Source organism: Trypanosoma equiperdum (genome assembly GCF_001457755.1).
Source record: "Trypanosoma equiperdum strain OVI genome assembly, contig: ctg_73, whole genome shotgun sequence".
Taxonomy (NCBI): Eukaryota; Euglenozoa; class Kinetoplastea; order Trypanosomatida; family Trypanosomatidae; genus Trypanosoma; species Trypanosoma equiperdum.
The window spans coordinates 22,539-38,149 of NW_027124687.1; the positions used below are offsets into that span (position 1 = coordinate 22,539).

At 49.7% G+C, this 15,611-nt stretch overlaps 7 protein-coding genes across 7 annotated transcripts; all 7 read right to left on the bottom strand.

Annotated features, from left to right (window-relative positions):
• Positions 1-335: 335 nt before the first annotated feature.
• Positions 336-1,778, bottom strand: TEOVI_000338100 (WD domain, G-beta repeat, putative; the record flags this gene model as incomplete). Its single annotated transcript, XM_067226295.1, has 1 exon — positions 336-1,778. The coding sequence occupies one exon, from the start codon at positions 1,776-1,778 to the stop codon at positions 336-338; it is 1,443 nt and encodes a 480-aa protein (XP_067082396.1).
• A 761-nt stretch (positions 1,779-2,539) lies between these two features.
• TEOVI_000338200 (uncharacterized protein) lies at positions 2,540-5,125 on the bottom strand (the record flags this gene model as incomplete). The annotated part of the gene is made up of 1 exon (XM_067226296.1): positions 2,540-5,125. The coding sequence occupies one exon, from the start codon at positions 5,123-5,125 to the stop codon at positions 2,540-2,542; it is 2,586 nt and encodes an 861-aa protein (XP_067082397.1).
• A 439-nt stretch (positions 5,126-5,564) lies between these two features.
• On the bottom strand, positions 5,565-6,140 carry TEOVI_000338300 (uncharacterized protein; the record flags this gene model as incomplete). Its single annotated transcript, XM_067226297.1, has 1 exon — positions 5,565-6,140. The coding sequence occupies one exon, from the start codon at positions 6,138-6,140 to the stop codon at positions 5,565-5,567; it is 576 nt and encodes a 191-aa protein (XP_067082398.1).
• A 417-nt stretch (positions 6,141-6,557) lies between these two features.
• Positions 6,558-9,752, bottom strand: TEOVI_000338400 (uncharacterized protein; the record flags this gene model as incomplete). Its single annotated transcript, XM_067226298.1, has 1 exon — positions 6,558-9,752. One exon carries the CDS (start codon positions 9,750-9,752, stop codon positions 6,558-6,560), a length of 3,195 nt encoding a protein of 1,064 aa, XP_067082399.1.
• Positions 9,753-10,451: 699 nt separating this feature from the next.
• Positions 10,452-11,549, bottom strand: TEOVI_000338500 (ZIP Zinc transporter, putative; the record flags this gene model as incomplete). Its single annotated transcript, XM_067226299.1, has 1 exon — positions 10,452-11,549. The coding sequence occupies one exon, from the start codon at positions 11,547-11,549 to the stop codon at positions 10,452-10,454; it is 1,098 nt and encodes a 365-aa protein (XP_067082400.1).
• Positions 11,550-12,644: 1,095 nt separating this feature from the next.
• Positions 12,645-13,805, bottom strand: TEOVI_000338600 (uncharacterized protein; the record flags this gene model as incomplete). Its single annotated transcript, XM_067226300.1, has 1 exon — positions 12,645-13,805. The coding sequence occupies one exon, from the start codon at positions 13,803-13,805 to the stop codon at positions 12,645-12,647; it is 1,161 nt and encodes a 386-aa protein (XP_067082401.1).
• A 294-nt stretch (positions 13,806-14,099) lies between these two features.
• Positions 14,100-15,248, bottom strand: TEOVI_000338700 (uncharacterized protein; the record flags this gene model as incomplete). The annotated part of the gene is made up of 1 exon (XM_067226301.1): positions 14,100-15,248. The coding sequence occupies one exon, from the start codon at positions 15,246-15,248 to the stop codon at positions 14,100-14,102; it is 1,149 nt and encodes a 382-aa protein (XP_067082402.1).
• Between the last annotated feature and the right edge of the window lie 363 nt (positions 15,249-15,611).

Sequence of the window (15,611 nt, forward strand, 5' to 3'; positions counted from 1 at the left end):
GCTAAAACTATACACTTCAAGCATCGATCGTGATCACCAATTAATCTCGGAAGAATGCACAACACACTTGTGGCAACCGCGACACATAAATAACTGCTCCTAAACACCATGTCGGGTATGAACAGTGCATCGCCTCCGCTCTACAATCAGCAACAGACCCCGCATAACGTTAAATTACCCGGTTAATTGCATACATTTGTGTACTTGTGTACGACAAACGGCGGTGTTAACACCTTCAGAACAGTCCTGTACAATTAGTCGATCCTTACGTCGAACGAATGGAGAGACATCCTCACAGAGACGAATACGGACAGCGAGTCCCTTCATCCACGCCGTTAAAGGCTCAGTTTGAAAAAGCGAACGGTGCCATCGTCGCTGGTTGAAGCAACTACACCGCTACTTTCAACTATCGCAAAACTTAATACCATTCGTCGGTGCCCCATAAGTCGGACGAGTGGTTCCTGCTGCTGAGACCTTCCATCCCACACCTTAATCTCTCCATCGCTACAACCAGCAACAACAAAATAACCACTTGCCCAAGCAGCAGGAATAACGCTCTCCCCAACCTGAAACACTGTACGCAGTTTGAGGTCCGCGGCACTCCACACCGCTACACGGCAATCGCATGACGCTGAAAGAAGAAGCTGCGGCGGGGTCGTGTGACTTCCACGGCTACCAACGTTCACGTGTAGACTTTCAATGGCTTGGGTGTGCACCTCCGGAAGGGAGGTCACCACGCGGCCGCTGTTGAGCGAAATAACGTGTAGCGTCCCGTCCGCGCAGCCCACCACACACCGGTCATCGTAGTCACCCAACGGGGCTTCGCCACTGCTGTCACCTAAACAGCAGAGAGTTGTGACCGACGCCCTGTCAGCACTCAGACCTTTCGCAATGTGAAACTCCTGCTGCCCAGTTCGCGGCGCAAAAACCACAACGGCACCATCACTGGCACCTGCAACGAGGCGCTTGCGGCACGGCGTCCACGCTGTGCACGTTATGCCCCCGCCGTGGCCCGCGAAGTACATCGCAAGTGTTCCCTTTGATACGTTCCACATTGCCGCTTGTCCGTCGTCCGCCCCAGCCACGAGAACAAGACCTGAGGGATGCCACAGGAGCGTGAGCAACTCACCACTTAAGTCACGCAGTGCGTGCCGCAGTTTCCAGGTTACTGTACACCATATGGCAACGACGCCATCGAGACCTCCACTTGCGAGTGTTGTGCCATCCGGCGAGAAGGCCAAAATACTAATCGTATCGGCGTGAGCCTCCCGCAGTACAGCGAGGTTGTGCACCGAGCGGCTCTCTTCATCCAGCTTAAGTACGTACACCTCGTCACTCTGGCCACCTGCTACAAATAATCCAGAATCAGCGGGGTGTACAGCAACAGCATGCACGGGAGAGGCATCACGCGCGGTAAAGAAGCACAATGCGTCATCACGCTCCGGCTCGCAGTCAGGCACCTCGTTAAGATCCTCAACATCGGCATCATCCTCTTCACCATCAGTACCCGCCCCATTTCCAACGCCATCGTCATCGTAGTTATCCTCTTCTCCGTTATTGAGGTCCGTTTCCGCCATGCGCTTCCGACTTCCATGTGCAGGAACGTTGTAGGCTACGTTGTCGTCATCTTCTTCAATCTCTGCCATATTATCTTCATCAACGATCTCATTGTTTGGGTCGTCAAGGTCAATAAAGGCATCTTGTGCCATTTCAGGGTCAACAATGCCGTCCCTCATGGTTTGTTCCGGTAAGTTACCAGCCGTCAGGGGCCTCTGCATTTTTAGTTGCTGCAACGAAAGTTTTTCTCCCCAGAACAAACAATTTTCTTTCTTTGTAGCGAGAAGAAAAAGAATGGAAAAAAATACGGGTAGAAAAGTCATACGTGCATATGAATAGGTTAAAACGTATATACGCACACGCACGTTGAGGGCAAAACATACAACCAAAACTTGTAAAGATACATGAACACTCCTGTACGTAAGGTGTGAATTAGATGCCTCGCGTACAAGCAGCGAACACACGCATCTACGTATCCAGTGGGAAGGCAGGTACTACCCCACTTCCGTGCGCATATATTTGTAGTCAAACAAATAAACATATATATTTATATATTCATGCTTGCTGCACCTCGCAGTGGGAGATTCAGACACCAACATGCACTTGTATCTCCCTTGTGTATAAAAACATGACCATGGAGAGTCAAAAGAAGCTCAGAGCACGGCTTCATACGATACACCACCATTAACCCACGTGGTCAACGGCCTGTCCATCAAGGACAAACAACAACAATAATAAAAGGAAACACTGGTATCAATCTTACAAACGTATAATCGAAGAAGCAAACGGGTAGGAGAATGGAGAGGTATCCCCCCAATAAACACATATGCAGCAAAGAAAGAGGAAACAAACTCACGCTCTGACATAAATGGAAACACGCGTAAAATGTAATCGTAAACACACAGACGTTAACAAACAAATACAAACACGCACCTGATTGCAATGGCACAGCTTCTTCAGTTTGAAAACAGACACCTGAAGGCTATACTTGTCGTTCCTGTGCCTTTGGGGCTTTTCTGCATTTCTTTCCTAGTGCTTTCTCAGGTTTCACGTTAGGTGTGCGCTGCCGCATCGAAAACGGCGTGAAAGCTGCTGCAGAGTTGGGTGAAGACGGTGCCTCACCGTCCCTTTGAGCTCTCAACAGCTCTGCGGCTGCCTTGAGTTGATCACGAATAGACACGTTGTCAATTTCGCCAGCTCGCCTTTTCGTTAAAACGAGTTTTTCCTCACTGATAAGGTAGGAGGCAGTTGACACAGCAAGATCCCTTACCTCTGAGCTTTGGTGATTCAAGCACGGTTGCAGCAGGCGGGACCACGCATTTTCGTTGTGTTTGCCCATGCTCCCAGCGCTGCCACGCACCTGTAGACCCCCATTCGCCGCAAGGTCCTTCAGTACACTGAGGCGTGCAAGCTGCGTACGTGCATGGGTGTGAGACAGCCGCCGCCGATCCTTGTCAACTGGGTCGGCTAGTACCGCAGAAAGTATAACGCCCTTTCCGATCTCTGGTTTGCGCACAAATAACGCTAGTGTCGACATGGCTTCTTCCCGTAAGCGCGGATTATAATCTGCCGCGCAACAGAGCAACCGTGGGAGCAGATTGACCACTGGGCACATAACCTCCTCGAATACATTGGCTTCATCCTCTAGAACACTACGGACAAACGCGCAGGCAGCATTAGCAACGGCCGGAATATGATCCTGCAACCCATATCCACTCAGGTCTAAGTAGCGTAGTACTCCCTCCTCAATTGAGACAGGGCTTGATTCGTAAAGAGTTGTCATTTTGGAGGCCAAAACACTAAGCGCTGACTCACGAAGCTTAAAGTTGCTGCTATACAGGCACGCTGTAGTGAATAAGCCCACAACATTGTTGAGGTTTTGCATCTCCGAGAACTTACGCCCACCTACGTCCGGTAATTTTGGCATGTCAGTTTCCCCAGATGCCTCCATAATTTCACGTACTACACCTTCTTCCCACGGTTGCAATCTGCCCCCAATGGCGTACTCATCAGTGCCGTCACTCACGCTTACATCCTGATTGGCACCGGGGGGCCTTTCCTGCGCATTCCAATCGTCATTATTGCACTTAGCATCCGCGATCTCCTGCCCCTTTTGGTGCCAGATATTCTGTGCATCCAACTTCTGACCCGTATCTTTGTCAAAATCATCAAAGATAGAGGGACCCAAGTCAGAACCGGCACCGTCGAAGGGTGACATTCCACTGTCACCGGTGGGGCCGCTGGGCAAGTCCTGATATTCTCCTTCCGGTGCTAACTTTTGCCTTTCCGCACTCCAGCACATCTTCTCATTCCTCTCGCCACACATGCCATACCTATCCCCACTGCAACCAATAGATAGGCCTATCGCCTCTGCCCCGCTTCTTCGGCCATCCTGAGGTGCGTCCTCGCTGAACGTATCACTACTGTACTCAAGTGGGTCTGGCACCTGTCGCAATTGTGGAACCTGAACATCGTTGTACACTTTTTCAATCATCGTATCCATTTGCTGCTTTGCCTCCTTCGCGGCATCGAAGTCCTCGTCAATGATGGCCTGTACCTTGTCCTGTTCTGCTTGATATATGCGCTTCGACCGGCGGTTCATCAGTTTAATTCGATCCTGGCACGCCTTTGCGGTATCAAAGTCATCCATTGATATCGCTTGATTCTTCAGCATTAGTAACTCAGCAGAGCGGCGGACAAAAAAATCTTCAAACTCCAATATGCGCACAGAACGGAAGGCAGGCATTCCTTCATCCTGAGTGATGATGTTTCTAACAGGAGTTTCTACAGGTGACCGCTCACCCTCTCCTTGTCTGTCTTGCTCCTGCAGCAGATGCTGCAACTGATATTGCTGCTGCTCCAATTGCAAGGGCGGCAACTTGACGCCACTCCCGTTGTAGTTGCTTGACTCCCTGGTGTGATCCCTTTCTACAGGTGTCTGGGAAACAATACATGAACTAACTACCGCATGATCAACGTGCCTCGGTATGCGTTTGCTAATCTGACCGCTACATTCAATGGAATACACGCCAATTTGCTTGAAACGGTTAAAAGCATTCTGGTGCGGCGCATGAAAGAGAAGTTTCAAGAAGTACGCTTTGGCGTGCAGATGCACAGTCTTACGCTCCTTTGAGCGGTAGTTCGTGTGCTCGTTACTGCTGAAGTTGACCGAACCTAGCTTAAGAAAGCGCACTTCACGGAAAGACGGTGCTTCAAGTCCATAATGGCCACCAACTCCGTTAACTTCGTCGCCGTCGTCAAGAGCATACAAGCGCACCTCCATTTTTGACATAATTTTACTCTCGTGACTCAGTATGCGCAAATTCACCAACTCCGCGTTTCCGGGAAAGCGAAGTACAAGTTCCTGAGGCATGGAAGCAAAACGCGCACTTTGCCAACCCTTACCACTACAGTGCTGCTCTGCAACCGCGTGGTTGCTGGGATTGGTAGTGGAAAAACATTCAACATTCTCAGATGATGTTGCCAACCCATTCCCAAGTCCAGTGATAGGGAACTCATTGTCCTCACTGCTTCTATATACTATGTCATACGGGATCAAACCTACCATTCCCCGTCGTTTGGGAACCTAACTCCTCACTCGACCTTCGCCCTTTTCCTCTTTTCTCTATTTCACCCCTTTACCGTGAAAACGTCAAATAACACAAATACACAAACAGAGAAATTTAATGTTATAGCTCTGACATGAACATAGCAAAAGCAAAGTTGAGATGACAGGCATCGCAACTGTCAGGCGCGGAAACCCTATGGTGTAACACCTCACACTGGAACACCACCAAAATTAACGGAAGTTTCCCACCAGTGAATTTATGAACAACCTAACGCCTCCCCCCACAACCTCGGTAAACGTGCGGTTGTATCGCACCATAACTGCTCTTTTATCCCCACGGATGGTACACGACGACACAGCATAGCATGAACCGAGCCCGCTAATCCATTCGTTTTGGTGCACTGCATGGCCACACCCTCAACCGCAACGCACAATCGAGTCAAGCTGCTCCGTTCCCCCTCTCTTCTCCTATGAAGAACTCCCTTTGTCCCCGTATGAGCGGTGTGTCTGGGAGGTTTGCTATATCCACCTCATAATGAGAGCGCATCGACCGCAAGAAGTTGGGGTTCAGTGGGCCCTTCGACTCGTCGTACCACTCGGACGGTGTCGGGTTTTTTTTCTGAAGCTCCGCACGCTGTTCTGCTAACGCCTCTTCGGCCCTTTTCTCCAACTCCATGCGGCGAAGTATCACCAGCTCCGCCACTCGCATCGCCCCAGTTGTTGTTGTTAGCGGGTATTTCTCCACCTGTACACCACGCCGCTCCAACTCTCGCTCAAAGGCACCACGGCCGGTGTGGTGAAGCCCCCGGTTGTTGTTGTGGCTCTGCGTCGCGCGGCGTGCGTTAAGGCTGTTTCGGGTTTGATGACGCTCCATTTCCTGGTACCACCGCATTGTAGCGCGAGCTGAGAGATAACGGTTTGTCTTGTAGTCGTTAACGTGATCCTCATCCCAGAGGCCGGTGCCTTTTTTATACTTCATCGTGAAGCCACCACGAGCGGGGATACATCGCCTCATGGTCCCTACTGCCTAATGGAAGATTATCCCGTCCTTGGCCCAGGTGTTGGACTCCACTTGGGTTTGAAGACACCCTATGAGATTCCTAACCCTTTCAACTGACATAGTTGAGTTCATTTGCAGAAGAGAATTTACAACTGGAAGGTGGTACCAAAAGGCAGAGCAAAGAGGCCTCTCGCGCGTGGCAACCAACAGCGCGATCAGCGTTCAGTAGCAGCATGCTTACCCACCGAAATCACGGACGAACGCTAGAAAAACCAGCATGAGACGCCCCAGCGGCTCCCGCAGTATGAACACAAACTAAAAATGAGATTAGGAAATAATACAAAGTCGCAGACAGATGCAAAAGTACTAGAACCACCTCTCAATCGGATAAAAAGGGCTTAATCATACAAAAAATCAGGTAAGGGCAACACATCAACACTTCTGGTTGTTATCCCACCAACGGAAAGAATCCTCAAGATGCATTTTGACGACAAGCCTCTTCACCCTAGTCGGCATCGCATGATGTCGAAAAGGTTTTCGAGATCCTCTCCTACCACCTGACTTAAGAAACCGATCCTTCCGCTTTTCCTCGGCACCGCCTGTGCTAATATTGCCGTCGCTGAGGCGTATCGCATGTTCCTGCGCACAGCGAAGCAACGGTGGAAGGTCAGTGGCACCTAACGGAAGAATGCGAAGCGCCACTTCCCATGCGCCACGCGCCGTTAACGCACCTACGATGCACCCAAGCGTTGTCACGAGCGTGGCGTCATCAGCCCTCTTGAGGCGACGCCGTGAAAACGCTAGTTCTTGCTTCCCCTCGTGCTTCGGGAGTGCTACAAGACACTGCAGCAATGTGGCATTACTCGTGGACCCGAATGCAGCAAGTCTGATCGCATGATGCGCATCAACGTTGCTCACATCTCTGCCACTGTGTGCAAAACTCCTGTGCAGGCTCTGTAGTGCCACGTACCAAAGTCCGACGGCCTGGCGCCTGTAAAGTGCAGTAGCCACAGGTATACCTACTGCTAACTCGCTCGATGACCACCACGTGACCCTCGCTGTATTGATGTTAGAAGGAGGAACCGCAAACGCATCAGCGACCACATGAAGACCAGTTGATTGTGCGGAGCGCAACAGAGACTGAAGTGCCGCTACCTCCAGTGGGAGGGGAGAAAGGTTTAAAGGAAAATGATTGCGCACATGGTTGTCAGCTCTACGCGTGGTGTCCAACATCTGAAGCATGGAGAACGCGGCAACTGCGGGGGCGCTCGTTGCAACTAACTCCATGCAATTACGTGGGTAGTGCATAAGACCGAGATCATTAACAGCAGATAGAATCCGAAGGGCAGAATCCCACGGAAGCGACGACGTAGTGTCGATGTCCAACTGCACTGCTATGCGCTCGACAAACGCGCGAAAGACGGTTTGCGCACAATACGGAAACAGCGTTCGTATATTTTCTACAACTGATTGCAGAACACTAACGCCTTTCTGCTCATTTGGCACACCGTTCCCGCCCCTTCCAATATTCCTATAAGCTTTCTCGAGAATTTCAACAAGAACCTCCATTTCAGGAGAAACACCGCGCCCCGCTGCTACACGTAGTAGTGTGAAGATGGTGTTCCATTGGTTATGATATAATACCCCTCTAATCCACTGCGAAAGAAGTGTGCCCGAAAGTTGTGGCAGAGCAACAGCGATCTGTTGAGCGTATTCCGCTGATAAAGACCATACAGCACACCCACCACCCAACTGCAGCAGAAGTCGTTGCCGATGTTGACGAACCGCGTTTTCAACAAACTGCCATGACTCCAAGACATTTTTCGGAGGGTTCAATACGACGTCCCCTCCTCTTTCCCCCCCTGGCGCCCTTGCCTCAAAAAGGAAAGTGCAGGAACCTTTGCTTTGGCTATTTTTTTCAATATATCCACGACTGTGAGGGAAACAGAGCCGTACGATGGCATAGTAACATCCTGTTGGTGTCAGTTCGATCATTGCGGAGAGTGCATTTAACGCAACACCTAAGCCGGCCTGCCTTGTACGTTGCAGTATGTAAGCTATTCCATTCCAATTATTGTTGTAACACGACAAGAGCACTGCGGCAGTTGACGGCGTCCCGCACTTGACGTCGAAGTGAAGCCACGCCGCGGCCGCCAACTCCCTCTCTTTCTTGTGCTTTTGATCAGCATTCCAAAGATAATGCAGCGCACTCGGATAATTGTCAGCAAGAAAAGCACTATTACTCTCCATCCGTGCAAGTTCAACTGCAACGCTTTGTTTAGTAAAGTTAGCAACACACGGGGACATCCGACAGCGGAGAAATTCAATTGCAGCGATGTGACTGGCAGCCGCCCCTTTCCTCATCCTTAGAAACTGAAGAAGCAGCAATACGAGCCCACCGAACCCAATGTCCTCCGATGTGGTGCTCATTAAACAGAATTCTTTACCATCAGTTCCTGGCGACAGTCGGTTCAATCCCATCAACACTCCAGATACTGCAGTGCGATATGCCGCGCTCTCATACCATAAACCACACAAATCACAACGAGATGCCAACTCATCGAAGCCCAACACACGCTCGCCACACGCCAGAGTCGCCGCAACCAGTTCTCGCCTCTGGGAAGCATTACTATTTGCACTCTTCTTTGATAACACGCAGTGGATGCCCTCAGAAAAGCACATGGTGCTCACCGGCAAGCCGTCAGCACGAGCCTTATCAATCACCTGTAGCAGACTATACGCAGCCTCTTGGGAGAGGCATTCGTCGCTGAAAACAGATAACAGCATCTCCTCCAAGACTACGGGTTGGGTCTTCACAAAAGGAGTGGTAGCAATAGTGCTTATGACCTCAACACGCTCAGAAACGGATAGTAAGTTCAGCACATCCTGCGGGCAGCACTCGCAGCTGCTTGAGCCCAAAGCATTTGTTAGGAATCCCACAACCAAAGCGACTCGCCGTCCATAGCGCTGCATGCGTTCTTCACGACACAGCCGTTTCATACTTTCGAAGTCAACGAGCGATAACTGTGCTCGAGAGCCGTACCATCTGGTCATGCATACTTGTGCGGTTGCAATGGTTGGGGTAACAAAAAAACCGGTGGCAGTGGCTTGGCAATACCCTTCCTCCCCAAGGTGTCTTTTCGCTACATGCATGAAATCCATGCGAAGAGGGAGGGCCCGAGGTTGCCTCCAACTGCGCGAAAACAGGGGTTGGGGCCGAGAAATAGCGGCAAGTGGGCGCGAAGGGGTAGTCCAACAACCCGTGGAAGCACGACGACCGATAGTGTTTGCATTTCTGCTAGTGTGCCAAACTAGACACGTAGCATTGGACGAAACGACCACTGCGTTCTGCCAGCTGCATCTGATCCTACCCAGCAACTGCTCCACTCTCTCTCGCCTGAAAGCTTGCCAGAAATAAGCCCACTGCATGTTGATGAAAGCGGTCCAAAGCGAAGGCTGCAAAGACGCACGACATCTTATCATGCCGGGGAGCTGAATCGTTTCGATACACGTGATCCCGCTGACACCACCAACAGCAGCTGCACTGCAGCGAAGTGGAATAACTTTTGTTTGTCCGACGCCTCGTGTCTGAAAGACGGTCCCAATACGAGTATTGGGGTGCAGCATTGCTGCAGCCCACAAGCGTTATTCACCCTTCCACTAAGGAGAACACTGCGAAGTCTACGCCGTAAGGAAGTGACAAGTGAAGGAAACTGATACGAACAAGCGCACCAACGTACAAACACGCGACGCCACTGCTCAATTACAAACCCCACTGTTCCTCGGGAAGCAAATATCTGGATAGCTAACGAAACAACAAGATCTTCCGTAAAGAGCAACCTACCACAGTTTGCCAGTGGGTCGCGCGGCTTCACCACCGCGCAGCATCCCGGTGCAATACAATAATTCTGACGTTCGTTTAGGAGTGTACGATGTTAAACGCGCGAAGTTATGTACACAAGAGGGGAAACGAAAAATTTTAAAAGCGTTAAACGCTTTTACGTGTGCACGGGCATATGCACGCACAGGTGCGTGCGACCACCCACCTTTTCTCCTCCCCCCAGGGAGGAAAAAAAAAAGCATCGTTACTCTTTCGCTCCACAAATTGCACCATTACATCCCATCCCGAAAATAAGGAACACAAGTACCATTCCCTTCATGCTACCGCTGGCATTCCTATGGCCAGGTCACGCAGCATCTACTCCATTGAGGAATTTATGTGAATAAGAACCGAAAGTACAGCAGCGAGCACTGGTGATAAACGAATTAAGGTGAAACACAAAGCTATCGTAAAAGCGTCAGCCCTTCCCCAAACTGTAATGTATATCATATTTCAATTCGCCCAAGGAGCAGCGTTACCAGCACCCCCAGTAGGAGGGAAACACACGCCGCCAAACCATGCACTTCCTCACGCAGTATTGTCATCAGACCAGCAAAAAGAAAAAGACCACCGCCTGCGGCCCCAACAAGAGAATTCAAAGATCCAATCCCGCGGATATGTTCGCTTTTAAATAACTCCCTAGTGTCGTTATGGGGAATTGGCCGATGCCCCTTGCAATACCGGTCCCTGTGTTTCCCCACGCAGTGTCCTCCAGCGGCATCGGAAGAGGAACTGCACAGAACCGCAGAAATCAAAGCCACAGCGGGTGTTATGGCCAACCAAAGCAACACGGGCCACCTCCAAAGTTCGTCCCTTAGTTTTCGGTCAAATTTTCGCACCAAGCACATTTCAGTGGAGGCAACGCCCCCGTGCAAGCGGCCGGCGTTATGAGTACATTCTCCTATCCCATCAGCATGAAGGAGTAAAAGCTCCTCAGAACTGCAACTAGTAGCGAGAAACAACTTCTTTGATATCGCTACACCAATGGCAACACCATCAAGGATGCGATGAACGCACAGCGGCACGACTATGGTTAACAGTGATGGGTCATCTGGCTCAAGACCCAACACAGCACCCTCCATGGCAGCATGAAAGAACATGAGCAGCAGAACGAGTGGGACACCACACCTCCCACCTTGGTGAATGTCATCTTGTGCCAACAGAGCGCCGTGACCATGGCAACAACCGTTGCTGCGATTTCTCTCACTTTCCTCTCCATCTTTCTTGTCAACGATGCGGTCAAGAACAGTGGGGAGGAGAATACCACTAAGCATAATTAAAGATACCAGTGAGGGATCGGCGTTTCGTGCTGCAGCATCCTCGAGCGCGTGCAAAAAGAAATGTGAAACGGCAATAGTGATCAGCATTCCTGCAGCAAAACAGTTCGCTAACGAAAGTGTATGTGGAAACGTTGTATGCGTTCCACCACCAAACAGCGTCGTGCATTTATTCGATAGACAAAGGAGTGGTGACACAACACCTGACACTCCAAATAATGTAACAACCAGCGCCGCAACTACCCGCAGGGCAACAAAGGGTAGCATGTGCCTCACGGTTACTCGGTTGAGAGTACACACTAAGAAGTGATTTCCTTCCTTCCCCTGTGGAGAGAGAGGCAACTAGGCGCGTCTGTTATATTGAAATTATACAAGCAAGGGGAGATGGTATGAGCAATAAAACCACTCTTACAGCACCGTGGATTGTACCATAGCAGCAAACACTAAGAGGGCGCGATATAACTGAAGAAGAGGACACACATCCCCGCAGGTTGCCATAGCGTGAGGGAACGAAGATAATGAGTTACGTTTTGGTGTGAAACAACAAAAACATGCGCAACTTTGCCTACTGCCAAGTTGTCCAAGCCTTATCTTCGTTTTTGTCACCAAGGGCCTACACGCCTGTTGGTGACAAAGTCGCTTTAATTCATAAACACCGAACTCAAAATGATAGCAGCCGAGCACGCTGCAGGAACAGCAACGAAACCTCACTCACGGCCTCCATAACATTACGCTATGAGATGGAATAATTCTTATATGCTTTGGGATAAAAACAGAGAGCAAAGGATGAATACATAAACACGGTCGAAGAGCAACAAAGACGAGAGCATTAAAAATGAGCACAAGTCAATGGAGGTTAAAACAGCACCCACTTCCTCACCACATCACCACACTCTCAACTTAATACAAGAGCTGCTGGTCCAGGAGGGAAAAGAAAGAAAAAAGAGGTGAAGATGTACATTTAATTCTATCGATATATATATATATATATATCTTGAGATACATTTCAGTGGAAAAGGAAAAAGGAAATTATGAAAAGGTATGTAGTGTACTCGCGTTGAAGAGACGCCTCCGTATTTGAGCAAACACAAACAAACAAACAAAATAACTTCAACACTGCGGCCGGCCGAGCCAAATGCAACACCTTATTGACAAGGTTCACAATAGCAGCAGGAAAAGAGTAGGGGAAACCTTTGGAGAAAAAGAAGTACACTTGTACAGTTACATCTGTGAGGGAGACATCATTTACCCGCTACTTGCATTCTCTCTGCGATTCCCGTTTATGAAATCTCTTTGTATCCCCAACCTCTCTACCTTCAACAAATCCTCCCTTGCATCTGCGCTCATCTAGTGAAATCTTCCCTAAAAAAGTTTCCTTGGTTTCTTATCCACACGAGTGTTGAGCGTTTGCTCCGCATCCGTCAACTGTGTAAGCGTCGTCTGCAGCATTGAGCCCTCAACCGTCATTTTTATTACTTCACTAGTTTTCGGCTTCATTGGTTTTGTTTCTGGGGCTTTGGTACCGCTGCGATTACGCACCAATGGGTTTTTGTTCCGTCTACCAGCATCGGTGCCACAACCGACCGTCGCCAGCGTTACGTATGACTTGCTCCACTTCCGCAGGGGACAGGTGTCGTTGCCATGAAGAGCATCCACATTGCGCGGGAAGGACGGTACGTGTCCTGCATAGCGCGGGATGGCATACTTTTGCACCTTTGCGGTACCCGCAAAGAGCGGCATTGAAGAACTCATGTCTGTGATTAGACGTTGCTGCACGGCGAGCGCCGGTGATACGGGCAGCTTTGGAGCGAGACGGTCCAATGGGGCGTATTCAAACCCCAAGTGGTTCTCGCTTGGTGGTGCAAGTCGCTGACAGTCCACGATATCCAGGCAACTGCGGGCACACCGGCCATCAGCGTCAGTATCCAGCAACCGTCGCTGCGCGGGAAAGACAGGGAACACGTCAGGATTGGGGCACAACGTTGGGCTTGTCGCACGCTTTCGCATAATATCTACGGTACGCTGCGTGTTACCGACCAAACCGCTGCGCATGTCATCGTCAATGCGCTCCACTCGCCGAGCCGTACTGTAAAAGTCCCGTTGCGCCACTGGCCGCACCGATTGGCTGCTCGCCTGCTGTTCGGTGATCCACTCACTCGGGCTGTGTCGGGTGGCAACCCCATCGAACAAAGACGCCACGGAACTTTTCATAGTTCCCTCCAAATGCCCTCGTGGCTTCATTTCCCCTCCACATGCCTTGTCATCAACTGTGGTCTTTGTATCAGCAGTCGCCTCGTTGGTTTTGTTGGCACCACACCGCACTGAGCGAAGCAGTGTCAGGTAATGGTTGCCTTGTGACGGGTCCGTCCGCGCTGGAGCGGAGCCATATGCCTCATCAAAAGTCGTATAAATGCCATGATGCAGCGATGACTGCGACGGCACTAGACGTTTGTCCCGGTCAAGTGGAACCGCCCGCTCGCGCAGAGGGGCGCGGGTGTTTACAGCAGTCTTTAGTGTTATCATTGGCACCGTGCAGCGGACTCCCCTCAATATTTTACTCTAATAATTCTTATACTTTTGAGGTACAATGCTTTTTAAACAGCCCCCAATTAAAGGCTGCGTTCAGCTTTATTAAAAAGGAGAGAGGTAGAACAAGAACGTTACGGATTTCTTTAAACAAACGAAAGGCTTCATCTATGCAGAAAACAAACATTGACTGAGTAATATTTCAGTGACTCCGTATATCACACTTGAAACGAACAAAACTTAACGATGGTCCCCACGACGCAGCACCAACTTGAGACACCTACAATAACCTCAAAGGAAACGGCCGATGAGTTCCTTGAAGGGACAATCGGGGGCGGTAACTTCATCTGCTGCTACTCTTGCAACCACAAGCTCACCACTCTGAGGTTTCCGCACCGCTGCAGGAACCGCTGGTCCCAGACCACTTGCACACACTTTCGCTACTTGAATAACACGCGCAGCGGGGAAAGTACTACAAAAGGAAGAAAAATGAGTTACCCCGCACTCCTCACTCCTGGGTTCCTCCCTTCCAGATATCGGTTGCTCCGGATTTTTACGCAAATTCTCTAATCCTATGCGAAGTGATTCCAAGGAGCCCAACAGTGCCACGCCTATGAATCCACCAGACTCATGAAGAACAATCCCCATTGAGGACTCCACAACCTCCGGGCTACAGCCACACTCCGCATCACGGCATCGCCACCACAGCTTTTGGACTTCCACTACAAGACCAAACAGTGGAAGCGACCTCAAAAGTAATAAAGGGTGGGGTATTTTCTCGCCACTATTTAATTTATCGTTCCATATCACACACAACCTTCTTTTGTATAGATCACGATATCTGACAACTGACGCAACGGCACCCCAAAAAAGAGTGTCGAGTCCCGCGCTTGCGGCTGAATGGTCAAAACTACCAAGTACACTAGCCTCTTTCTTCAGCATCCGTTTCCTATAACATCTCACTCGCTTCGATCCGCCAGGCAGCGATTCCGCCTTAAACAGTTTAAACAAAAGAACTGCCTTAGTTATGCCGCGACAAGCTGCAAATACCTTTCTACCAGTAATTGCTCTACCAGGCGCTACGACAGATGCCCCATGAGACATTACGGGCAAGACATTACCAACCTTGCACGAAAACAACGAGTTCTTCGGCTCAACGGAAGATTTTGCACTAACATTAGAAGGAACAATGTATTTACAACGTTTCCTTCTTCTAAACCTAGCAGACGACCGCACATTAACGTAAAAAGGATTAACACCCCTTTTAACTGAGTTCACCAAACTATCGTGTGCCACATTTCTATTCTTCTTACGAAGCACAACAGAAGAACCATCACCCCCACAACTCCTATATAAAGAAAGTTTATCAATAATTTCATCAACAACATCACCTACAGAACACTCATTCCCATCCTTATCAAAAACAAGAGAAGAATTCATCTAAACAAAAAAAAAAATAAATAAAGAAGCTAATCGCATCTCCAGATGATCTAGTGAGGAGTGTATGGCACAGAAGGGAAGTTAAAATAAAGTAAAGTGAGAAAAATGGAAAGAAAAAAGATATATCTTTGGTGAGGCAGAGGAGGGATGTTACCATTACGGTGTATCAACCTCCTGGCCATCTGCTATCTAAGTGCGGAGCGGCAATAACGCCGTCTCAACGAACACACGTCTTGTGCATTATGCATAACCGTACAGAATCTTGCCGCGCTTGCGAAGCGCATTGACCACGTCAACAGCCGTTACAGTTTTTTTGCGGGAGTACTCAGTGTATGCCGTCGCATCACGAACAACACCCTCCAC